At 42.2% G+C, this 26779-nt stretch overlaps 1 protein-coding gene across 1 annotated transcript; it reads left to right on the top strand.

Moving 5' to 3' along the window:
* Window positions 1-331: 331 nt before the first annotated feature.
* Window positions 332-25483, top strand: LOC121597160 (serine/threonine-protein kinase meng-po). The gene is made up of 3 exons (XM_041922736.1): window positions 332-424; window positions 1124-1509; window positions 22889-25483. The coding sequence occupies exon 3, from the start codon at window positions 22889-22891 to the stop codon at window positions 24383-24385; it is 1497 nt and encodes a 498-aa protein (XP_041778670.1). The 5' UTR covers window positions 332-424; window positions 1124-1509; the 3' UTR covers window positions 24386-25483.
* The last annotated feature ends 1296 nt before the right edge of the window (window positions 25484-26779 follow it).

Here is a 26779-nt window from a genome sequence, read left to right as displayed (position 1 = left end):
GCGCGGGTGACGAATGTTCGGTTTCGTTTTCGTTCATCTTTAACAGCATCAGCGAACATATCAAGCGCTTGCCCTGCTGTACCAAACGCATGCTTCACTGGCCGTAGCTCTCTCTGCTCGCTCTCTCGCATACACACGTTCACTCTCACTTTTGTTGCTGGAGAGAAGCTCAAACTTCCCTCCTCTCATGCGTATGTGTGTGTGTGTGTGTGTGTGTGTGTGTGAGGTGGTATACTCTCCCGTTAGTGGTTGTGCGGGAAAACTCACTGAAGCGGGAAAACTCATCCGAACGGCGATTGAACCTGAAAGGACACGACGGTGGATTTCAGTTTTGTGTTGACGTTTGGCGTGCGTAGAGCAACCACCGAGCAGGCGAACCGCTTCTACGCTGGCTGTCGAAAGGCTGCGTTTGTTGTGCCTACAGGTTAGACCAGGGTAGAGGAGAATTCGCCATAGTTGAGAGTGAAAAATATCATCTACATTTTACATGCTTTTTACATAAACAAATCACCGTGCAAAAGTGTAAGCAACCAGCAACGTGCACCCATTGGAGTACTACAGGTGGTTTAGTCAAGTTTAGTGGAGGTGCAATAAAAAAGTTTTTCATCACCACTCTTCTGCTTCTGCTTCTGCTCAGACATAACAACGTGTGGACGGGGTTGGTTTGATCAGTCGATAGTTTATCGTACGCGTCGAAGTCGAAGTTTATCAAACAGTCTCATCGGCAGGCAGTTCGGTTCGGTTCCGGTAGCCAGACTAAACAAAGCGACGTCGATAATCTGCTCCATCCTCAGAGATTCCTCATTTATAAAAATCCAGCCCCTCAATGGCGAGTGCTGGTGAAAAGTGTGAGAAAGTGCCCGCCAGCGTTATCATCACTTGCTAACAGTGAGCAGTAGAGGTTCGGTGAGTGAGAAGTGGAAAAATAAATAAAAAGGCTACAAAAAAGGGGAAATCTGTGTGCTGGAAAGTGTGTGCTTTAGGAGAAAGGAAAATCGACCGACATTGTGGAAAACGCGTGTGGCGTGTGGAAAATAGTGTGTCGAAAAACAAAGCGTGAAAATGTAACTTTTGTGCGAGTCAGAAGATAACGTGATACTGAGTTTGTTTGATTTTGTTGTAGTTGCACTTGGTTCGTGTTAAGTTATTCCACTGGAAATGAATAATATGCACCATTGAAGCAGCATCCAACGGAGTGTGGCATGAATCCAAATTTTGGTTTATAAAAATTGATTTCAATCGTTAAATTTCAACGGAAACCATTTCTAATTCAGAGGCTTTCGAAAAAGAAAGTCGTTCAGCTGTAATAAGGAAAATATAGGCAAGCTTGTTTTTGGTACGGTGGTTTAAGTTTAATGAAGTATTTATAAAACAATTGTTAGGGGCTTCCAAAACCATAAAAAGGTAAAAGGTAAAGGCGCGAATTGGATACACACTTAGCAAGTGTTTGCTTTCTGGTGACTGAAAGCCCGGACTGATGAGATTTTAAAGGATATATTTAAATTGTAGGTAAGTAAAGCGCTTTACATTTTTTTTAATCGTTTATGTTTCAACATATCCGCTTGGATTTGGTATTATATTTTGGGTCTCATGACAAATGTTTGTTTTACTATTTTGTCCATCAGCCGATGAAATTGTTTCATGACGTTCGAACGGTAATTCTTTCATCATTGAGATACTTTCATCATTTCCAATGATACGGCCAACCAGGCCGTCCTTACGAGAAATAAAAAAATATATATGTATTTTGTCTATCGTTTTATGTGTACTAAGACAGCAGCTAGAAAATACTTGAATTTGTTGTTTATGCTTATTTAAATCAATTAATGAGATTGGTCCGACATAGCCTTAAATATTGTTAAAAAAAAAGGCGAAAGGAATTGAAATGTGGCAAAAAAGTAATTAAAACGAACGGAAATGTAATTAGCTGATATTAATTGATCGTATTTTTAAAATAGCGTTACATTTGACCTTTTATGTAATAAGCCAACATTCGCGTTTAAACTTCACCAATTAACAATATTTTTAAGCTTATTAATAATAACAACTTCATCATAAATATTTTTATACCCTTTTATGGGTGGTTCTGCGGCTTGGTGACATCTTAAGCTTTGAACAATGTTCAGAACATTCAACAAATAAAATAATTTTTCGTTCAGCATTTTGGAGAGGCGAGGAATGAGATTTATCCAAGTGATTACGCGCAGTCCCTATGCCGTTCGTCCTTGTGCTTTATGCCATCCATTTGATTGGATTCGAACGAGCTGATCGTCAAATGGGCACAATATTGGGAAACGGCTTAATTTAGCAGCGTTCAAAGAAAACCCTTCCTGACAATAGCTGACCAGCGCTCAGTCACGAATCTGTCCATCGGTCCCTCGTCAGCAGTGCTTAGTGCTAATTGTCAGATGACACCTCGGGAAGACATAAGCTGTAGCAGCGTGAAAAAACCTGGCTAACGGTAGCGGTGCAGCACAGAACGAGAACGAGTGTCCATTTTTCCGTCACCCATTGCCCCCGGGAGGGCAATGGTCAGCCTAATGGCTAATGGTGTGTGGCTCTCTAAAAATAAATGTAGTTTCTCTGAGCCATGGTCTAATCTGGGCATTGGTTGCCGGTGGTACTACACGATGTGACGATGTGGATAAATTGAACCATCGATCTAGTTTTCTATTTTCGTTTGCCTTTCGTAGTAATGCGATTGTGGCAGATCGTTGCTGTCCATCAAGGCAGGTGGCATAAAATATTAATCCGGATATACGACACCACGTGAAAAAGGTGCGCTGCTGTTGGTGCGTAATTATAAGTATTGAGGAAATGAAGCATGGAGCATTGCGTCGTATTAACAGGATAAGAACAAAACTAATCGAAATAATTTGGAATAATTTCGTCATGTTGTGTTAATCACCCGTCATCAAAAGTTGTTCAAAGATTCATTTAAACCTATGAAAAGGTTCTAACATAGATTTTGAAACATTTGTCTAATATCATTATTGGGATGATGAAAGAGCCCATAAAGATGAAGTGAATCGACAACGCTTTCTTCTTTGCAAATTGTATTTTTTTCTTGTTCGTTTTTTACTCTTTTTATTTTCATTAATCTGTTGTGTGTTAGCGTCCATTTATTACAATATAGCACACAATCCTGCAAAAGATCGCGGGTAGATGAATTCATGGAGTAACAAAGCTATGGTAGAAAAGAAACCCAACACAGATACCCGGATCATCCTTTTTATTTTCTTGTTCGACGTTTTTCCATCATTTTCCCATGTTTCCCAAGCCGGTGCCAGCCATGCCGGCCATACTTGACCGGCGGCACAAGGCTGCGACTAAATTATGCTACTATTTTTAGCACGCCCTAGAAGACTGAAGCATAAGCTACAATCCCATCCCTGGAAATCCACTTAAAACTCGCTTGGCGAGCGCGAGCGTGCGTTGAACATTGCCGGAAGCATTTTTTACTCTTCTTTTCGCTCTTTTTGTCTCGCTAGATGTTTCTCTTTTTCCTTATCATTCGTATGCGAGTTTGGATGGGTTTGGAACAAGTAGAAAAGAAATATCTACATACATACATACATACATATATATACATAAAAAAAGTTTACCCGTGGCAGCTAACCGCCAGTCGCAAGAAATGTTGTGGAAAACATGAACACGCTGGTACGCCGAATGGTTTGGGAGCTTTTGGAATCTTCGGTTTTTTTTTCACCAGAGAAAGAAACACAGCACCAGAGAAAAAGGAGAAAAAGCTCTTTTCCGATTCCACGTTCAAGGTTTTTACGAGGCGAATGTCCCATATCGCTGTACATTTGTCGTGGTGGAATTATGCTTACTGATGTCGTGTAAGCGGCGAACGAAGGAAACTAAGTTTTTTTCGGTAGTCACCATGCGATGGGCTGTACATTCATTTCTAAATAAAAATAGAACTTGCTATAAAAGAGTAATAATACAGAAAATCCATGGGAAAAGATGGAGGTACTGCTGTAAGAGGTTCTTTCTTCGTTGGGAATTGTTGCAGGTGAAATGATTTTTCTGCCGTCATCACATCTCACCATTTATCTTTGCATGTGTATACCAATACCAAACCGTACCTCATGGAGATCGATCGAAGATCATCGGTAAAGGTAAACACGTATCCTTCTCACCAAATCGTTTCGATGGCTGATGAATCGGCCGAAAACGTTTCCTACGCTGTTTGCTCGCTTTCTACGCAACGTGTGGGAAGACTCTTCTCTTTGCTTATTTCAACCAATGATCGGAAAGTGTAGTGTAAATATAATAGCGGAAATAGAAATGGCCGCTTGCGCGTGATATCCTTTCCATTCGCAGGATACTGTAATTGAGCCGCGATTAACTCAGAAACTTGATTTAGCGCCATTCAATTGGAATTTCCGATCGTATAAGGTTTTCATCGGATGCTATTTACCACCACTGAAAAATAGAGCTAGTTATTTATGCAAACATGATTAGATTATTTAGTTTCCTGACTAGTACGGCTCGACATTCCGATGCTCCGGTGGTCTATTCGATGGAAGTGCCGGCTCCTACAAAGTCGGACGGTTTTTATTCCTATTCCTAACGTTCCTCTGTAGCAGGCTATCTGGTGGCATAGTATAATAAACTAAAATAAGAATAATGTCTGATATGAGTTAATTACACCAACGGTAATGAAGAAGAAGGAGCTATTGATTTAACACACTTTTCTTTTAATTACGACACATTTGAGATAGTTATGTGTAGCATGCAGCAAAAACACTGACCATCTTTACCAATGATTCAGAACATTTTTTATAAAACATATTCACGATTATATGTTGATCTGTCGATTTGTATCTTTTTGTAGCTTATGTTTTGATAATGCTATAAATTTTCCAGTACAGTGGCCGAAGAGTGAAAATAGATAACTATAAGAAACAAATAATACTCTCTCTGTTGTACTCGATCGGAGGCAGTAAAGAATTTGGGTAGCAAGTCAGGTGATTTCTACTTCTTATTCTACTACGAGACCTCGTTAAAGTCATGTAACTAATAAAGCATAAAACAGGAGTCAGTCCTTGCTACGGTTGGACGGTCCATTCTAGACTTGAACCTACAATGGGCATCTAGCTAAGTCGTGCAAGTTGACGACTGTACCACGACACCTCCCATAATGTACGATAAAGGCCGACTAAATTTTAACTGCAGTCTTTAATCTCTATTATAAGGGAACAATATTTGTTAGCTCTCTTATTCTCTCTCTGTCCCTCTCGTATACTTTGAGGCATATTTGTCTAAAAATAAGCTCAATCAAAGGTATATACAGCTTCCAATTCGTTGCTGCCGGGCAAGGTCGCTAAATGATTATTCCATTTGGTATTTTCCACCAACGCTAAAATGCTAAAAAACAAATTGCGCGACAACCTTTCAGAGAAATAAATCCTTCCCATTTGCAAAACTCAAACAAATCTGTAATGGATTAACAAACGAAGAAAAACTCTTTTTCTCTAATATTTGTTTATTTTTCTAACCTGTACAAATTCCAGCGGCAAAAGTAACAAGCATGTAATTTCTACCTTTGAAACACCTACGCCTGCAGCTCGCCAAAAACTACAGTCAGTTGCGATTTGGCTGCGATATTCCCTTTCTGTTGTAACGGGTGCGCCATAATGGTGATTCAGTGTGGAAGGTGGGATAACGTTACTTATAGCTTCTACAGCTCCTGCTCTGTGGATAATGATTGTAATGGTGTTGTTATTATGCCAAATTACCTTCGGGTAGGAGGTAAGCGTCGCTAACAACTGCATTTCCAGTACAAGTGAGAGTGTATGTCAAGACAATAATATAAAAATTATAATAGTTCGTGCATTAGGTTAAGTGCTGCTGTAAACACGTGTCGTGCAATTTTCTTATAAATCGTTTGATCATAAATCTTCTTAAGATCGAGATATCGTCCATTTTTTTCTTGAAACAAGAAAAAAACATACGTTGATGATAATTAAATAAAAAGTACAGTCGTGTAACAACCTCAACAGGTTGCGGATGTGCCCACTACGGCCAGTTCCGATTACTGCTTACTTCTTTGAACTTATTATCGACGACCTTTCTATCACTCAAGCAAACCCTGAATGTCCAATCATACCTAGCTACGCTGGTAAACAGCACCACCTTTGCACAGGGAATTTATCGTCTAATTGAATTCTGCTTCCTGGAAACTTGGAAATAGAGAGGCAGTTGGTTCTTAAATGAGAAAAATGTGTTGTATATGATTTGCAGCACACACTCACCGACACGTACAAAAACGCAGATGTGAGTGTGTGTATTCTTGTGTGTACGTTCTCGGAAAACATGGGCAAACAAGGAACCTTCCTCGTTGGAGAAATTGGTAACAGTCACCCGAGTGCCATAGTAGTATCGCCTGAGAGTGGTTTTCCAGTGAGGGCTTTTTCTTCCGGTTAGAGTAGGACGTGGTTCAATTGAGACGAAACTGAAGGTTTCGAGTGGTTGCTGAGGCTGGGTAGTAGTTGGGATAGGGCAAGTTCCGAGAAGATTTTACTCAAACCTTTGCCGTACCACTCGATTGCAGCCATTCAAATGAACTTCGTTTATGACAAGATTTCTCAGGAATAACGAATCAATTCCACTCACTAACGATGGTAGCAAAGAGGAACGTGAAGTTTTCGAATAGTCACTTTGCTCGAAGTGTTCTGGCGTTAGATCAATCTTTAACAGCTTTATCCAGTAAGCTTCAACAGACCGTTGAACCTTCGTTGCTGTTGATGCGGTGTACATAATCAACAAAAGCTACCCAGCAACCACGACAGCATGTGGTTCGGAAGTTAATCTGACTACAAATCAGCATGACAAAACGAATCTGTGTGTTCGCTTTCCAGCGTCGAGCTAAAATGAACTTCCCGTTGGCATGGCAAACGAAAATCACTTTTCCTGTAGGTGGTCTCCTGATGGGGCGAGCATCCGAGCAAGCAAGCGTCCTATCGATTGCCCGACAACATAATGTGCACTGGACAAAATGATCGGGCTAAAAATAACGCTCTAGTTTGTGCTATTTTCGGAAACGTTTCCATCGCTCTCGAACGCAGCAAATGCAGGGCAAAACTGCTCCCACACACGCTGACAACCTCGTTTACCACCGAGAGGCTGTGACAGATAGGAGTGTTCGTATCCAGCTCCACGACGGGCCAGGCGGCCAGAGGTTGGCGAAAAGCAACAGCCACTAGTTGGATGCTTTTATGGAGCATTCTCTGTTTGGTGGATACAGTCAGACAAGTGCACTGTAGGCTGAAGAGCGACACATTTACGGCTTGCATGTGGATGAAGGGTCCAAGCATGCCATGCCGCGCTATATTTGCGTACATGCTCGGAGGTGGCTGCTGTTGACGGGATGCCACCCAAACGCTACAGACTTTATGTCATGTTTCGCTCCAGTTGCAACGAAAAGATGGTCTCGGGGGTAACTTGGTAGAGGGGCATGCAGAGCTTGTCATCTAATTCCTTGTCTCCTCCGGCTGCTTCTGGAGAATGCGATGAAAGCTCATATCAGTAGCAGCTACCCAGCGTTCATAATGATTCACCTGTAGTGGGCAAATGATGAGGGAAAGCTTCATTGGAAATCAGTTAAATGGTTGTGGTGAGCGTATGCTGTGTAGGATGGCACGTACACATCACACAGCAGTATGCAACTTGCCCCGTAATGTATGTTCAAATATGAAGTGGCGTGTAAAGGGTGACAAGACCAGCCAAATGGTGTATCATTTGGTGGAGATCGTAAGGTAATATTTCAGTTTTAGTATTGTGTTTGTGTAATGTTGGTTTGATGGTATACTGGACATCACATCGTTTTTTTTTCAGATAATCTGTTTTCAGGCAGATGCATATTTCAAATCACCGTCTTTACATCTTGTAAGCATGAAGCGTTTTGTACTATTAAAAAATAAGTATTATCACCTCTCCCTTACAAATATGACTAATGTAATCAAAATGCGTGATTATGTGTACACAATTGTCGAAAGCTTACATGACGGAACACAACTGCCAATCTGATATGGAAAATACAATTTCCACTAAAATGAAAAATATATATTTCCACTAAAATCTCAACATTCTGGCCTAAACAAACAAATAGGGAAATATCTGTCTCTTGAAATAAACCTTGAACCCATTCACAGATATGGTAGTTTGTTAAAGGAAATGCAAATTGTAATTTGCAAAGTTTGCTGAATCATAAATTGAACTGTCATACCTTCCGCCTTTGTGGTTTATTGAAAGACAAATGCTTTCAGACTCGTAAACGACCGACCTTGTTTCGGATGTCCTTGAAGGTAAGCTCTCATTCATTAATTATTCTCAAACCAAAGTTCTTGCTCCCGTAAGAAATGAATGTAAACGATCCTTAGCTTATGCTTATGAAGCTTTGTATGTCTATAATATTTTAACATACACGTCCACGTATATGGCGGTTTACAAAACGTAATTTTGACTGTATATTAAGGACAGAAATGTTCGCTTTTAAATGTCATATTTACAAGTTTTACACTAGGCAACAAAATTTGCAAATTGTAATTGACACCATTTGCAAAAATATGCCCTCCTTAATTATCAAGAAATGTTTTTTACCATTTGTGGTTTAAATCAGAAAATATTAAAAATAAAAATTGTTTACGTAATTCGTTTGAGTTTAGTCATGACCTATGTGATTTGTACGGTTGATAACGACTATTAGGTAAAAAGGATAAAAAGTTTAAAGATGATTGATTGGAGATTTTTCCTTGTATGGATCTGTTCATATGATTGTGGAAAATATCAAACTTAACAAAATTGTTCCTGTTGAACATCGAAGAACAACTGAGTAACTATTTATAGAGGAATATTGTCTCTACTGAGGTTTGTTGCAGACATGTGCTAATAGAAGTGGCTTGTTAGATAGGAACTAGATTCTGTTGAGTTCAGAATACGGAAATTACAAATTAGGTTCAATAGAAGATTCTTTAATTCAAGACTTATGAATTTTCTGAAATAATGATAAATATGTTCTAGGACCTAGTGTTAAGCTAACTTTCTCCATAAACCTCAAACTCAGCCATTAATAAAAACTCAGTAAAAATATTATGTACACCCAGTAGCACTTACCGTTCGATATCTTACTTATGGAAGCGTTAATTAGAATCTTTTAAATGATGAATATTTATAGACCGCTGGGCGGCTAAATTGACAGCAGGGTGCCAGTTCAGGGAAGCTAAGGAAATCTTACCAGTGCTTTGTAGTACGTGTAGTAGATACGATACTAATTGCCATAAACATAATTAGATATGATTATTGTGATTTTGATTTGCGTTTCCCGCACAAAAAATAAGTTGATTGGTCATATTTGTTTAGGGAATGAGCAAAAAATGCTTTGAAAGAATGGCTTTCCATAGCAAGCACATAGGAATAGGTTTCTTACTTTGATATCTTGGCTTTGAGGATTGAGGATTACATATTCTACCCATGTACATCTTTGTTACTGATTGTTCGTTTATCACGGCTTCTGGAAAGAGGAACTTTTCTAAAGTTATGATTAACCAAACCTACCATATTTGGCGGAGGTATCATTTTTTGTTCGGAACTTATCAATACCAAATGCGCTTAAAACAGACGCACTGTGTCAGTGTGGTATTTTTATACGTGCGAGTATGGTATGCATATGGTCAAATCAATCCACACCAAGTGGCATCTCTGCGCGCCAAACGGTAGACAAACGCGTGGGAAAAGAATTACGTTTCCAATTTAGCTATTTTCGTGTGAACTACACGACCAGACCAGACCGGACCCGGCGGCTTGCAAAATAAAGATCTTGTTTCTGCTATCGTCCGGTACGACTAGACCCAAGTAAGACATCGTCTATTGGTGAAGGAAAAAAAAACACCAAAAGCGCCCGTAAACGATGAAAACCTTTTTTTCTTTCTTTTTCCAGTCTTTGGACCACCCTCGCAGCTGTTGTCGTCAATGGTGCGGGATGGTTTGTTTTACTTTGAACGATTCGCGCAGGTACGCCGGGCTTGAGCTGGGTTGGTGGCGTACAGATCTGTCGTATTTTTGTTTTCGATTGCAATCGAAGAAAAACAAAATAAAACCGATACTCATTGGCGGGATAATAAAATGTGGTACGGCATCAACCCCAGCGACCAACCCGCGCCAATCGAATGTAATATTCTATTTCCACCGCAATGCGTAATCAAGTTTTATGAGGTTTGTGGAGTCTCGTTTGTTTAGGTCGTGAATGGGACGGAAACGATTAAATTGGAATCAGTAGATCTTTCTGCACAAGTTTTTCGTGCACAAATTAAATAATTACAAAATGGATCCCAAATTTATACATTTCGTGATTAGAGTATTTGCTGTAAGTTTATATAAAAATGGCAAGCAGCTTAAGTGCTACTCAGAACACTCGATGCATAATCGGCATCGCTCTCGTTTGCCTCTTTACCACTGGTCATTGAAAAATTCCCTATAATTAATAGACTCAAGTAGCGTCTAAGTAGCGAACAATAATCTTTTCAACGAAACTGTGCAAAGCAGTACCATAGCGTGCTAGACTGTCGAAGCTGAACGCAAAGTACGCCTAAAGTACGGCTCCCGGAAGACCATTTTCATAAACAAAAGCGTTCCACCGCGTTTTGTTTGAAGTGAGTGCGGACAAAACCCACTCTAATGGTGTATTGTTTCCTTCATATCTCCAGAAAGCTTCAAAGCGTTTAAACAAATGGGAAAACAATTATGTACATCGCTACACCGCTTCCTGAAGCCCGTGTATTTAAATCATTCTTATATCTAAAAATACATGCTGATAATTTTTCAATGTCATTTCATTGTTGGAAGCTTGAAAAGGGCTAGTTTGTGCAGTGGGTACACATACTTCTTTTGCCAATCGCTACTTTTCCCGGGCAAGCGGCGTACGCGCCGTCCGCGACGCCCTACGCGGCTCCAGGCTTAATGAACTTGTCGCAAATAGATTGGAAAATTTTAATGAAATCCTCATCGCCCACTCGGTTCGCGTAAAACCCCACCCAACGTAAAACCCCTTTGCTGTAGTGACTCACCAACCGGAGGCCTGGGGGATGATAAGATTCTTAATTCAATTTGACATCCTTTACCGCAGCGACAAATTGCTTTGAAATGCTTCGCCAGGAAAGAACGTGGGATGCCTACCCACCGAACTGCCATTCCACGGAGGGAAAGATTAATTGAATAAATCAAATTTTGCACAACTTTCGATCGGTTCCAACTAATTGGTGATGCAAAGAAACCCTTCCCTGTCTCGGGAATGTGTTTTGCTAAGAGGAAAATTAATGAAAGCAGCAAGTCGGAAAAGGATATACAAAAAGGCCGAGCCGTGGCGAGCCAAAGGACCAAGCAACTTGTATTAGCCATTTCCTTGCAAGAGTTTACTTCGTTCTATCTACGATCGTATGGGAAAACACAATTTGCATTTTTCTTGTTCATTTGCCACTATCCCTACAATGTTGTATCACTGTATAGTGTGCATGCTACAAAGCACCATTGCGTAAATGGCATGATTTCATTAAAAATGTTTCAATTCAATTTCCATCCACCCTTCCAGTGTTGACCAATATGAAGGCAGTGTTGTACAGAAAATGAAAAAAAAACTATAAATTTTGCGCTCCTGAGTGATCGATTGCGGTTGAATAGAGTACACGCTTCTCAGTGCAGTGAAGCATTATGTATCCTTCCTTGTTACGAGGGGTTACCTTTTCGCGCACCGAACACCGAACGGGAGGGAGGAGGGAGGGGGAGGAGTGAGTTTGGCGTGTTGGTGCCTCAGCATCCGGTAATAAATTGCCCCTTTTTGCTGAGAACGACAGTGGCCCCGTTACGTTATCCTTTCGATCCTGCGGTCCCTAGCGCAGAGGAGGATAGCGTGCGTTTCGACGTTAGACCGAGGAGATCGGGAGCTGGTGGCGTAAGATATCGATTGTTGCTATTTATAGCCGGTTTCGTCGATGAAGTGCTATTGCTAATTTCTTTTTTGTTGTTGTTGTACGCTCGGTATGACGAGAACGGAGATAAGCTGCGCTAACGACGACACGTGACAAGGAAGCGCGGGTTGTGAGGTAAGCGAATGATTATGTAGACGTCTTATGGCTTATGGGATACTTGTTGAAGCTGAAATAATAATGATTGCATCTTGGGTGAGTATTAAAAGAGACGTATCGGCAAACGTAACATCATCAAGCGCTGCTGGAAACGGGGGAGGTTTGCGATTAGGGTTTATTTTTGTTTTGGCCTAAATACTGATAATTGAAATTCAATTATATGATTGCTAAACATATTAGAACATAAAATGGTTCAAGCAAACGTTATGTTACAAATTCTGTGGCTTTTCACCGACCTTTTAAAGGCCTTTTAAACTTTTTATTTCCAAAGCTCAAATAAACAATTTTCTACTACAGATATTACTTTAACATTACGGGACAAAACTCTGCCACACACGTAGGGAACTCTTCAGAAAAAGTCTCAACCTAAAGCGTTTTAACCCTGATTGATTGTACGATGGCCACTTGCTGTTGCTGCAGTACAATGGAAATCAACCAACTTACAGTATTCAGCTACTCTGCTATTAAATGATGGGACCTTTTTCCATCTGCATCGAAAGCAGCTTTCGGTGCAAAATGGCAAAAGAAGCTTCCAGCGAACTTCATGGTTCATTGCACGCCCAAGTTTCACAGTCATTTCCTGCGTTCTTTCCATTGCTTCTCGACCTCGATTACGGTTACGCAGAAGGGCTCGCAGCGTTCTCTGTAAATCACTGCTGCTGAATCCGTAGCGCACCATCGTGGATGGTGGTAACCCACTCTAACCCATAAGTCCTGATTTCTCCAGGGAACCACGGTGGCGAAATGGGCAGGGACGAAAGGAGAAGAGAGAAGTTAATGCTAGGAAAAGTCCATCGGAAGCTTTTCTGTTTTACAAGCAGATTTTTGTTGCTTTTTAGAACTGAAGGTAACGAATGCGTTGAATAATGATATCGAAGCATCGCTCCCCAGCTTAAAAGGTCATTGGGGGCTTAAATCATTCAGACATCAAGGGAAAAAGGATAAATTATTAATATAACAGAACAGCACGAATAGCAAGTACAGATAGCTAAAAATGTTCTGAAATTAATTTTTTGCTGAAATTATGTAAATGTTCATCACTTTGGCTGTTTTAATATGCTGAAATTTTAATTTTTAAGACTGTAATTTAATAGATGTGTGGATTATATATTTGTTTACTAATACTTTCGGAAAAAATATACAGTCTAAATTGATTTGTTCCATACGATTCAATCATTCGCTTTATCTAACTCTCTCTCGTCTTGCTCTGTCTTTCTCTCTCTCTAACCAATTCTAATTAACCTTTTTACAAATTTTTTTTTCATCCATCATTAACACACACGGTCAGCAGAACGGTACCGTTGACATGGCCAACGCTAAAAATAATATCGCTCATCCTTTTTTTCTCTCTCATAAACACGATTAATCTTAATTTACGCAGACACCGTGTCATGGTCGGTGAAAATTCGGCAAACCACTAATTTACCTCCCTGTTCCTCCGTTGTTGCTTCATACTTCCACCCTCGCTCCAGGGAAACTTTGCGTCCCAATGGGCCCCGGGAACATCGCATTTCGTTAGTAGTGTTTTTTTAGGTTTCATGATTTCCAGCTTTCGTTTGCTATGTGTGATCAAAATATATCACAATCCCCTACCGTATTGTAGGAGTATGGTTGGTAGACTTAGCGGAAGACGCGAATAAACCTGTGTTATGCTTTCGTTGTAATCCTAACCAACCTTCGTGTTTAAGCTTCCTCGGCTCAAGGCTCTTATCCGGTAGAGTCGACGGGTGTGGGCCGATAACTCTTGCTGTGTGAATTTGATTGATGTTCTGCTAGCGATTTAGTGTCGGCAGCATAGAGAGTACTGTATGGCGATTAGCGCTAACGCGGAAGAAGCACTAGGCGTCACGATGGCACGCAATATTCGCGCAATATCGGTTGCCCGGTAATACTTCATCCGGCTGCTTGTTGAACGTGTAGTAGGTAAGGTTCATCGGCAAGTGTATTCAAGTGGTATCAAAACAGTGGAAAAGAGACCCAGGAAAAGATTAATAAGTGGGCGGCCTTTCTCCCCCCCCCCCCGTCAGTACTTTTCAATTGTGTGTCTGTGTGTGTGTGTGAGGATATTTCAAGAGCCATCGCTAGGTCTAGGGTTTGGTGTGTGAGTGATTTGTTTCCCATTTCTGTTTAGCGCAAGAGAACATTGACAGCGACATTTGGCGCCCATTTTGAATACTCATTATGGCGTGATGAATGACTCCTAAATAGATGGAAGGAGAGAGTGGGAAAGTTGAATAATAAATTTCGTTTCTTTATGTATGAGCTAGAATCGATTTAGAGCGGAAAGTAAGCGGAAATCGTACTCAAACGGCATTTGCTAGTCATTCGGGAAAGTAGCAGATCAATTTTGGCAAAAGGAAAAACGCGTAACCTCTGTCACTGTAGGTTTGAAGGGTATTTAAATTACATTTGCAGCAGTGGATGGGAAAATACTATGTATAGCGAATGAATTTGTCGGTATCAAGTCAAATAAAGCGTTACTGTGCGAATCCTTTGCTAGTCGCAATAAACAACACCTTTGCTTCGCAGGTGAGTTTATAATGTACAAATGATGGTTTCAACAGATGAAAGCAATTAATTTAACCTTCAGCCTACATCCGGTGATAAATGAAACCAATCCGTTTCACTGCAAATTCGAGAAACCAGAAGAAAGTTTAAGCTCTTTCGCAAAACCCATTCCAGCCTATTGCGTACGAACGGGTGCATCACATGTACGGCGCTCACTGCTTATACCACAACAGACCAAGATTTAAACCAACGTCAGGCAATGGCGCAATCGATCGATCACAATACACACTTCCGTGTACATTACAACCGACGTCATTCGGTGAAGGTCCATATGTATCCACCACCATCTGCATAGGGTGTTTTGGTGCTGTGAATCACTTGCATCCAGCGATCGCAATCGTGGCGGTGACCAAAAACAGTACAAGCTTTTAATTATAAACATTCTATCGTCGGTACATTGGGCTGGTGCTAGTGTCAAGCGCAAGTTTCGCGAAGGTTGTTTGTGTGATGTGAAAATACGTACTTTTCAGTGCAATATGGTGCATTAGGGAAAATTAAAACCGTTGAATTTAATCAGTACAACATACAAGAATGAATTGCTGTCGCTGTGGGCTCAATTGTAAAGCATTTTTATTTTGCGATTTTCACCACCTACCACACGTTCCCATGAGGTACCATGCGTCTCCATCCATTTTCAGACGCGTTTAAATTAATCCTAGCCCAGTAATTAAATGCAACTATTAAACCGGATTTCTCATCATCTCGTTACACTCACCGTGTGGAACCAGCATACATGGGAGTGCATCGCATACTGCATCGGCATGATGATGGGATGCACACACCACATGTTACGGTGATGATGCTATTTTTGATATATCGGCTTGATCGGAGCACACAAGCTGTGCATTTGCTCGTCCTCGGTGTGTATCAATCCTTTCGGAAGCGGACATCGGTCGGTTTGATACTTCCAGCATCATCATCATAATTCAACCCGGCGGTTGTCATCGACCTTTGAGAGTTTCATTGCCGTTTTAACATCAGTGTTGGGCGTGAAATTGTGGAAAACACTTTTATGATCACCGCTGCTTACGCGACGCAACGAGCGAACAAAAATAAAGCAATAAAATTGCGAGCGCGTATATAGTGCTCGACGTGGCATTAAAGCAACGTGACAACACACGGGGTCGCGCGTGACCCACTCGATCGGCGTTTATTGGCGTCCCTGGAGGGATGGTGAGAGAATTTCACTTAAAATTCCCGCCACACCCTTTTGCTGCCTGGCGTGATTCAGCGAGCTGACAGTGCACGAATAAATTTGTTTTGAGTAGTGTCAAATCATATAGAAATTTATGATGGTCATCGTTGTTTGAAGAAGGCGTACTCATTTCGAGGTAGATGTCGCTGACTGTAAAGCTTTGTGTGTTATAAGGAATGTGTTTGAAAGAAACGTTGGCCAAATGGTGTTGAAAATTACGGTTCCGTTAAATGGGAAATATGTTGGAAAACTTCCCCAATTTTATCTTGGCAGTTGTCACATACAGCCTACTCGAATTTTTCAATATTTCCTGCAACCCTTTGGATCTTGCACTGCTACTCGGAATAAAACAAAAAATAGGAATGTACCAATATTCTATTAAATTGTGTATCTCCCACTGAAATTACAGATAATTAATCGTCCAATATTGCTGAATCAATTAAAGATTCAAATCATTAACATCTGTAACACGTTAAGTTCGATTAAATTTCATTTAATAAAATGTATGACACTGTAGCAAGTGGTGGTTGCTGTTCGTAGGAAGACGAATAGGATAACGAATCACCCAGTTGTAGAGGCAATAAATTAGATGCACACATGTCTCCAACCAACTGCTAAAGTATGCGACCTATATCGACCTACTTCATCCCCGCTAGACGGCCAAAGGAGCCGATGAACCGACCAACCCACCGCCTAGGGTGAATCACTTGAAGGCGACAGCGTGGCTGACAGTTTGAATAAACACATCACCAGACGGGCAGGTCGCGCTTCGTCTAACGCTAGCTGGAGATCCACCTAGTCTCGAGTGCGATCACACTGTGGATGGTCTAGTGTGCTGCACGAAATATTAAAAAAAAACGCATACAAACACACGAAGGAAAGAGCAGATTGGAGTCTTCAAGCCGTGTTGAAAAAGGGAAAGAGAGAAAAAGAGAGACAGAAAAAAACAAAGCATCATCTTGTCGACCATTTGGCTGGCTGAGACGCTTGCGATGGTCCATAAAATCGCCAATCGAAACTATCGCGCCTAGAGATAGTACGCAATGAGAGTCCCACGCACACGGCGAGACAGCATAATAGGGTACGCAAAAGTACACGCAGAGAGACGACAGTCGCAAACAGCCCCTCGTAGACAGCTGAGAAAGTGCGTCGCGTAGCGCTGGTGCGTCATCGTGTACGCAAAAAGCTTCCTAGTCTGGATTTGGGGGAGAGAGGGATTGAAAGGGGGGGGGGGAGGATGGATGGGTTTGGAAGTACCTGAGCAGCAACACTTTTCGTTGGATAAAGTACCGGTTGGGTGACAAGGAAATCTTTTCATCTCAATGCTCTCTCTACCAGTTGTTGGTATGTATCCTGGTCTGCAGCGAGGAAAGATGAGCTAGAAAAATAAAAAATGTAGAATTTTGTATAACTATAATAAAAACGTATCGTTGGAATAGAAGAAAAACACTCCCATTTTTGTTGTCGTTGTGGTAGTTTTTTTTAACGTACGAAGATATCATGCAAAAGTAAAATTATTCTTGAGAGAAGAGACGATGGAAACCAAGTGTGAGCTGCAGGGAAAAGGGACAAAAAACAAAGTTTCGAACCAAACCCGTGGACAGCCGTCAAAAGCAGCCACAATGGCTCGTAGCATCACTGTGCGTGGCAGTGTTTGGGGTGAAGAGGGGGGTTGGAAACACAAATCTTCAATATCACTGCTGACGTCATTGGTCGCTTTCAACGGGAGGAAGGTTAACGAAATGTGTGCACAGAGCATGTTTTCGAAGGTGGCGAAGAACACACACACATGCACATATACAGTAACGTGAGAAGTCTTCCACTTTGTTTTTGTGGCGTTTTCCGGATTATGTCGAGAGTTTGTCGATGGGACGTGATGGAGACAAGACGATATTTTGATTTTCCCAATGTCAGCCAGCGGACAGTGGTGAAGGGTGTGGTGGAAAAGCGATAAATCATGCAAAGCGCAGGTTACGCGAAATCGAAAAAGGGAAAACGATGCTCTGTTTGGACGATGGGTTGGGATAGCCAAAATCAATCGATAAAAGTGATAAAATTACATTTGATGTAAGTGAAAGATCTGTGCTCGGTAGCATTATGTAGCAAATATAGCATTGAGCAAAGTAGTTCAAAATTAAAAGACATACTAAATGAAAATTGAATAACTTGACATTTTAAGAAGCTGAGATTTGAAATATGAAATAAAAGTATTTCTAGGTATCTTATTTATAGAAAAAAACTTAAATCACATAGTATGGAATATTTTGCGTAAATTATGATTCATTCACAGCAGCTAAATAAACAAATATACTTATATGTAAATGTTGAAACAGTTTCCCTACTGTACTGACCTTCGATCGTTTCGCTAGCATTTGTTAATGAATACATTAATCGTGACAAATCAGCATGTATTCTATGCAACGTTCTGTACTATGTTCCATACACGTACGCGGTTGGCGTCTTGCAAATTACTGAACCTATTATCGCTTAAAAAGCGGTAAAAAAGCGCAACTGCATGGTGCAACTCACGTTTCGCCGCTCGAAACGAACGCACCAATAAAATTCAAACAGATTTCGTGGAACATTGCCAGCACCAAATACGCTCACGTGTGGCTGCCAGGGTTGGCCGCATCGCGGTTTGCTCCCGAGAGAAGGATTAGAAATTTCCCGATTGGCGTCATTGGTTGCGATTGGCATGGGGCGCGATATTGAAACGAAGCAGATCGCCTACCGCCTTGCATGCCGAGGGTCGCCACGGTGCAATTTATTCGCTTAAATCAATCAAAAATTATTTACCCTGACAGGGTCCATCTGTTGCGTGTGTTCACTCGTACGGTGGCCATATAACCGTTTACCACCCGCGAAACATTCGTATCGTTTTCGTTTATTTCGCTTACGGAGCCACTTTTCTTGTTCCAAGAAACATTCAACACGATTTACTTCAAGGGCTGTGTTCAGGAAGGGTTACATAAAGGGTGCAGCAACGATTGAGACAGGAAATGAAGAAAACCCGATCGATCGAAGTGCATCGAAAAGGGCAAACAAGTGGTAAAACATGGGCAAATCTGTTGTCGATTGATCGTGCTTGAGCATTTGCACTTGTAAGCCAATGTGTTGCCAATACAGGATGGGTCGCCAATTTCTGGGACCAAGATGACACGGAAGCTTGGCTTTATTTTACACCCTATCCTCACTGGTGTGTTGGTTCCTGGCTCGCACCAATATTGGATGACGTTTGAATAAGCTAATTTAGCATGATGTCAGAGCGCGCCGCACACGAAAGGTGAAAGATGCACTAGGGCACTGTGGCTGTGACAACGAGATCGAAACCGCGCTTCGATTGGCATATCCGACCCGACTTGCATCATCAGTTGGACGGGGGACCGGTATGTCCATTCGAGCGGGCTGGCGAATGCTCATTTACGTTGCAGCTGGAGCGGGAAATCGCTGTCTCGCTACCGGGTAGCAATAGTTTTCCATATCATGTGAGTAGTTTTTTGGCAAAGGCATAAAAGGAAGAGGCAAGATCAGCATGTCTGTCGCTGCTGAAGCTCGTTTGAGAGCTGTCGAGAACGAAACAGAACCTGCTAGGGGCGTCTATTTTTATGTCCGTGTTTGACATGGTACGGGTGTACGATTATTGCTTTTTAAGATTGGCCGTCGCTCTTCGGTTGCCGTACGGCGCTAGGCACTAGGTGTATGAAGATATTCGCTGCTATTTCGAGCATCGCGAGTTCCGGATATGGAGTTGATAAAAAATACACATTTTTCCATTCCGCTTGGCATAAGTAGATTATTGAAAAATGAGTTTGATGGTTTATTTCGGTGCTAAACAAAGGAAATTGGTTTAGCACTGCATTAGAATTGTTTAAATATAGCATACTCGTGCCGTTTTAGCACGATTCTATCCTGTCTAGAAAGGATTCTATTTACAGAAGCTTAAGATTGTATGATATTAGGGAGTCGGGAATACTAATCTAATTTCATTATCTCTTCAGTCATCAGTCATTATCTCTTATTTTCATTTCTTATCGATTTTGACTGGAACTAAATGATCACCATGCTCCAGAAGAAACTAAATCTAATTTTCCACTTCAACACTCGATGAAACACGGAATTTTAGGGTTTTAGAATGAGTTGAAAAATGAACTACCATAAATCGTAGTTAGCTCCCACTGGCCGAACCAACGCCATTTGTCAACGGAAAGGAAAAAGTTAAGTCATTACGTATTCCACTCCGTCCGGCCTGGCCTGGGGTGGCACGACTGTGACACTGGCAAAGACTACTCCCCGGAGAGAAGTTATGACTACTGTTGCTTTCGTTCCCACCGTAGCAATGCTGAACCTCATCAGCCAATTCTAAAACCAAAGGAACGCAAACGGTACGAAAAGGCGGGATTAGCATTCCATGGAATCAACCGGTTTTATTTAGACTTTCGCTTCCGCACTCAGGAAGCTCGTATCGCAATACGAAAAAAAAAATCGTAGCCGCAAGAGAATCAAACCACTTGCTGATAGAATTTACGAGCGCACGGATAAAACATGCAAAGCAAAAAAAGGACCAGTCATGGATTTGTTTTCGGTTCACATGATTGTACACCCTTTAGCACACTCCCCCTCAGCGCTGGGGAGTAGCAGATCCTGGCAAAAAGCGAGAAAAAACGATCGTCATCGTGCGAAATGGAATGGAAATGTTTTCACGTCACGTCAGCAACGTAAGAGTCGGGTTCATTTACATGGAGCTTCCCTGCTGGCAGACAGACACTCGGATGCACGGCGAGACAATGGAAAAACGTCCGCCCCATACCGCTCTACTGCAGTTCTCCGTCACTCGCCCGCCGAGTGTGAAGCACAGTATCTAAACTTTCCAGCACACTGGCACTGCTGACTATAATTTATGCTGCTCGTCAGGCACACCGGAATGCCTCGGTCCCAGTTTTCATCGCAGCTTCCAGTGCCCGTTTGCGTCATCGTCCGTTCGGTCCCGTGCCGGCGAACACTCGGCGAATGGACAGGCATTCCGTTCTAATGCCATGTTCTTTTGTACCTCTGTTGTCCCTGCGTGACGTCATCACATGATTGACTGTGGAATAGCGCCAGAGGCGGTGGTAACCATGGCAACTTCTCTGGCTTTGTGTGGTTGCTAAGCGTTGCTGAGTGGGCGGTCTGCCTGCTCCCTTATCAATTAGCCAGCGCGCCGTGTCCGGTTCGGGCCGGGTCCCGATGGGGGAAATGGAATGTACGGTCCAGCGAACAAATTGTATCCAAATGTGGAGGAAACAGGAAAGCCAAAACCTTACCCGCAGTGTTTATGTTGTGTTCCACCGGCTCTCATCTTTGCCCTCTCTCTCTCTCTCTCTCTCTCTCTCTCTCTCTCTCTCTCTCTCATTAGTTCGTTCCCTCTCTCTCTCATTTTGTGGTTTCACGTGAACAAATAAAACGCATCGTTTCGCTTGGATGGAACGGTAATCGGACCGTTGCCTATGATATTATGGCAAGTGGAATGAAAATGCCTCCAGCGGATGCTATCGTGTAATTTGCGATTGTGCGCAAGAACTGCCCGGAGCAAAGGGCTATTTTCCTGTATTATAATTTTCAGGACCCAACAAACAGTTTAACCAAACGCTGGTCATGCAAAAGAAGGGAAAAGAAACAGGCTTTTGTGGCGTTATTAACACCAAGACTAACTGTTGTCTTTAAAGTAGTTTTTCCTCGATAATTTCATGGGACAGAAACATTTGATTTAAAAGTATTTACCGTAGAAATAAGATCGACACAAAATGGGTGAAACGTGTAAATAGTTTCATTTCCGTCAGGTCCCGCAGAATGGATACCCATTTGAAACTAAACCTGTCCCAATATTCAGCAACCGTTTCGCTTCTCAAGGTTGGCGTGAGTGGTATAATAATAATAAAAAAACAACCCTACTCACCCACTATCCGACGATGTAACCTTTGCTAAGCGGTGAAAATTGGCGTGAAAATGGTCACCGTCAGTTGGGACAAATGAATTTTGGCGACCCCATCCTACAATCCACAATCCCCAGCGCTGTATATACAACCCTGACGAGCGGTCGAGCATGTGTTGCCAAATGTGAGATGCGTACCCATGCATACATTCCATTTGCGTAGACGCAGGTCCTTTGCGATCGGCTGATGGCAGATGTAACCACCAGGCGCAACTCCAACAGCGCTCAAGCGTTCGCCCCACCCACCTTTGCTCCATCGAGCTCTTTGTTTCCTCCCTGTCACTGGAGGACAACAAACGCTCGACGAAAGGCAGACGCCGATCCGGTGGGCAATGTGCGTGTTTAAAAATAAGAATTTATTTATAGTAGAACGTGTGTTTAAAATAACTTTACTCGTGACCTTTTTCCTCTCGCGGTGCTCTTCCTCCACTGTCCGGGTCTGCGTGAGTTCACGCAGTTTGCACCGTTGCCGTGCGATCAGCAAAGCGTGGAGAATTGCCGAACCAGATATATGTGGATGGATCAGACGCTTCCCGGCTCTATCTTTTGCACGCAATAGTTGACCGATGCAACCGCTCGGGTTGTGTGGGTAACGATTTGTGGGTACGGAACAAATCATCTGTGCAAGATTTTGTAACCGTTTTATTAAATGTTGCACCAAGGTAACATTTTAGCAGTAACTTTCAAGGTAGGAGATGCAGATGCATACTAGGAACTGCAATGAGATCACCAACGGTGACCTGGTTAACTATAGAGTAATTGTAATATAAAATTCAACGACTCCGAACATGGAATATTGGTAAAATTGGTTTCAAATATCGCGCAAACCCAAACTGATATGTCAAGCAAATATTGAGATTAATATTGATTTGAAAAGGTTTATTTTACATCACTAATTTCTAAATTTCTCTTTCTCTCTCTTTTTCTCTTTCTCTTTGTCTTTCTCTTTCTCTCTCTCTCTCTCTCTTTCTCTCTTTTTCTCTTTCTATCTTGCTTTAATGTTTCGCATAGATGAGAAATATAGCAGTCACAACCGTCATAATGAAGCTATCCGAGAGTAAATCCGACACCTCCATTATTGCCAACCTGTACAAATCGATCAATAACAGCTACCGGCGGTTATCGAACACGAGCAATGTGCTACACCGCATACCGGAAATGGAGATCCCCAACATGGCGATCGCCGATGAGTACGATATCGAGAAGATGATCGCCGAGGGTTGCTTTGCAAAGATCTATCTAGCACACCATCGGCCCACTGGCACGACCGTAGTCCTAAAGGCAATTCACACCGAGCTGACAAGTCTGAAGGAGTTTGTGCGCGAGTTCCACTACAACTATCAGCTCAGCCACCACCCAAACATCCTCAGCTGCTATCAGGTGAAGTTCCAGACGAAGGAGTATTATGTGTATGCGCAGGAGCACGCCCCGTTTGGCGATTTGGCGGCCAACGTCGGGGCAAGCGGGTTACCGGAGAGCAGCTGCAAAAAGATCGCCGAACAGCTCAGTTCGGCGCTTGGTTTCATGCACCTAAAATTGCTCGTTCACCGCGATTTGAAGTTAGAGAACGTGCTGGTCTTTACGCCTGATTTTTCCCGCATCAAGCTATGCGACTTCGGCACGACGACACGAGAAGGTGTGCTGGTGAGCAAAAACAACAAAACCTGGACGGCGTTCCTACCGCCCGAGGTGCTGGAAGTGGTCAAGAACGAACGGTTCATCTGCAAGGCGTCGTCCGACTCGTGGCAGTTTGGCATCGTGCTGTTCGTTTGTCTGACTGGGGCAACACCTTGGAAGTCGGCCGACTGGGTGCGGGATACCAAGTACGCAGCGTTCATGAAGTATCAGAAGCGCGAAACTACCAAAATTCCGGACAACTTCCGACGGTTCACGCCCCGATTATTGCGTGCCTTTCGGCGCATCTTTGACCACCGGGATGAGGATCGGGCGAAGGTGACGGACATCATGAAGTACATGAAGAACCGCTGGATGGATGGCAAGATCACGGTGTCGAAGTCGGCTTCCAACATTGCCAGCGTGGGCCAGCCACAACAGTGCCCGCATCCGCACCAGCAGCACACCAACTCGGACCAGGACTCGGTGAAGTACATCAACCATCGCGAAAGCCGGAACTCGTTCGATGGGAAGCTGCGAGCACGGCGCATGACCAGTGTTGGGGCGCTCACGCCCGATTCGGTGCCGGGCTCAATGAATCTAGCCGGGGTGGATCACCAGGATGCCATCCGAAGCAAGGTGTGGGATTGGTTGGAATCGAACGATCTGAGTGCGAGCGGCAGTGTGGACGATCTTACGTTCTGGAGCACCAAAGATACGAAAACGTTGCAGCTACAGCATCACCAGCAGCAGCAGCGGCGCCAAAGTGTCGGTGGCCATCTGCTCCAGCCACATCACCAGGATCTGATCAGCTTCAGCGAATCTCACAGCACGGTTAGCTTTCTTCGCGAAACGCGAACCATCACCGGCGGTGGTGTGAAAATGTTCAAATGAAACAACCCCTAGAACCTCAAATTCCACCCAAAACGTGTGAAACGTGAACCGACAGTACACAAATGAACAATACTCCTCCAAAATCCCCTACACATACACATCAATCGTAGCGCCGCATAGGTTCTGACTTTCCAGGACAGTCGTGTCGGTAGAGTGGGTAGATAGGTACATGTGATTATATTAATTATGTGTGTGATAATTGCCAAAAAGTACGATAGTAAAGTCCTACATCCTTGTGAAAGGTTTCGGTGGGATGTTCGCCGAGTCCGGAACTGTTTGCCCATGTACGTACATTACTCTGCAGTAGCTACTATTTCATAGAAATATTTAAGAGTTGTAAACCTTTGGAAGATACAAAAAAACCTCCAATACCGCAATGAGTGCTTACAGAATGAACAGAATTGAGAATTGTACGTCTTTAGTACACACAAGCGAGCATACAAATGATACAAAGATGGTTTTTGATTGAAACATAATGCAAAAGAATTGAGCAAAGAGAATAGAGAACATAAAAAGAAAAAAATAGATCAAATGAAAAACAGGGAGAAGCTAGTCACCTAGTGTGTGTTTTTTAGTAAACGTGATAATGTATGACCGAGGGTATTTATACATACAATATACTCAGATATACTTAGCTGTATACATATATATATATTTAAAATACTGTGCTAAGAACGAACAGGATGTTGTACATGAAGGAGCTAGCGTAATGAGATCTTTCATTCGAATTATTTCAAATTCTTAAGGATTCGTCGAACCCTTCTGCAATGTGTAGCAGGGTAAGTAGCAAACCAATCTGCTAATGGGTATATCAATTGCGCTTCATGTAAGTGTTACCTTGTTTGTGTTTTACATAGCGTGAGTTAAAACAATAATAGTGTGACTGGAACCAGAACCAGAACCAAACCAAAACAAACAAAACAAATACTGAGAGTTGAAAACCTCTGAATGTACCCTAACGTACGAAAACCAAATCTTAACGTAGTGGATGGAAAGAGAAACTAAACCGGTAACGCGAACATGCTCCAAGCATTATTCAGTAAACGATGCAATAATAGATGAATACTCTAGGGAAAGTAAGGGGATCAAAAACAAACCTAATATGATGGTGGATTGACACTAAATTTTTGCCAACCTCTGTAACACTCAAGAAAAAAATACAAACAAAGAAGTCTAGAAATAATGCGTAATAATGTGGAGTAGGTTTTTAATGAAGTAGAGTCACTCTTTTGAATGATTGATGGTATGCTAATGATTGTACATATTGCGGTAAGCATGTTCAGCGCCAAAATGAATGACAGCTGTCTAGTCGATTAATAAAGTATGTGATAGTGAAAGAATTGAATACAAAAATATTTTGCTTGTTATTTGTCGTTGCTTGTCCATGAGTTGGTATTAAAGCTCTCTTGATCGCCCTTTATCGAATGGTATGTGAAAGATCAGCAGACACATCCATTTCAATTACCCGGTCCACCGGTCTTCCACGGTATTGATTTTCAATGAGTATGCTTTTGTGAAAAATTTGCCGCCCGTTGTTTGCCTTTAAAATGCTGGACGCAAATATTCAACAAATTATTGTTTAAGCCTGCTGTTGCGGTCTACTGAGGAGACTTTGCGGGAATAGGTAATTGATTTTCGAACGTCACATTTCGGCAAAGCAGTCCGTGCCTGCTGATTTGCCCGTCCTATCCAAGACCTGTCCTGTCAGTAAGCGGTGCCAACGTGAATAAGAGAAATAACAGCTAACTGTACGAAATAGAATCACAGCCCAGCGCAGATGTTGATCTGTAGGTTTCCACACAAGCCGGCGGCATGACGCGAGTTTGGCGAAAAGTGTCGAATACGTGAATTATATCACAAAGCTGTACATGTACCGTGATGTATGCCATAGTGGTGGTAAAATGGTTCCATTTTAAGATGCTACCAGGAATTGACTTTCGAAACGCAAACAAGCAAAACCGTTGACAGGACTGGTGAAAGTATAACAAAACCCAAACAACTGCATCGAGAAGTCTTAGCACTTTATTTGTGGGATCGACAGTGGGAAATGATGTCGAACTAAAAAAACAACACCATCATTGACTTCGACGGCACGAAAGTGACCGCCAAATAACGTCACTAGCGATTCGTGTTCGGTTGAAAACAACGGACTATCGGCTAGATTGTCGTTTTTCGCTCTGTCAATCCATCCAGTTTTGTCAGCTTAAACTGAGCACAAGAACAAGAACAGGAAGACCACAGGTTCACACGGAAACGCCAACGGTGATCAAGAAGGGAGCCAAATGGCTATGCGCTATTTGATGCAAATTTGATTGCCGGATGCTTGAATGATTGAATATCTAAGAAAATTCAATGAAAATGGAATCCACGATTCAATTGTATTGTAGTAGAGTT

The sequence above is a fragment of the Anopheles merus genome, chromosome 3R, assembly GCF_017562075.2.
Source record: "Anopheles merus strain MAF chromosome 3R, AmerM5.1, whole genome shotgun sequence".
NCBI lineage: Eukaryota > Metazoa > Arthropoda > Insecta > Diptera > Culicidae > Anopheles > Anopheles merus.
This window is presented reverse-complemented; position numbering and strand designations above follow the sequence as displayed.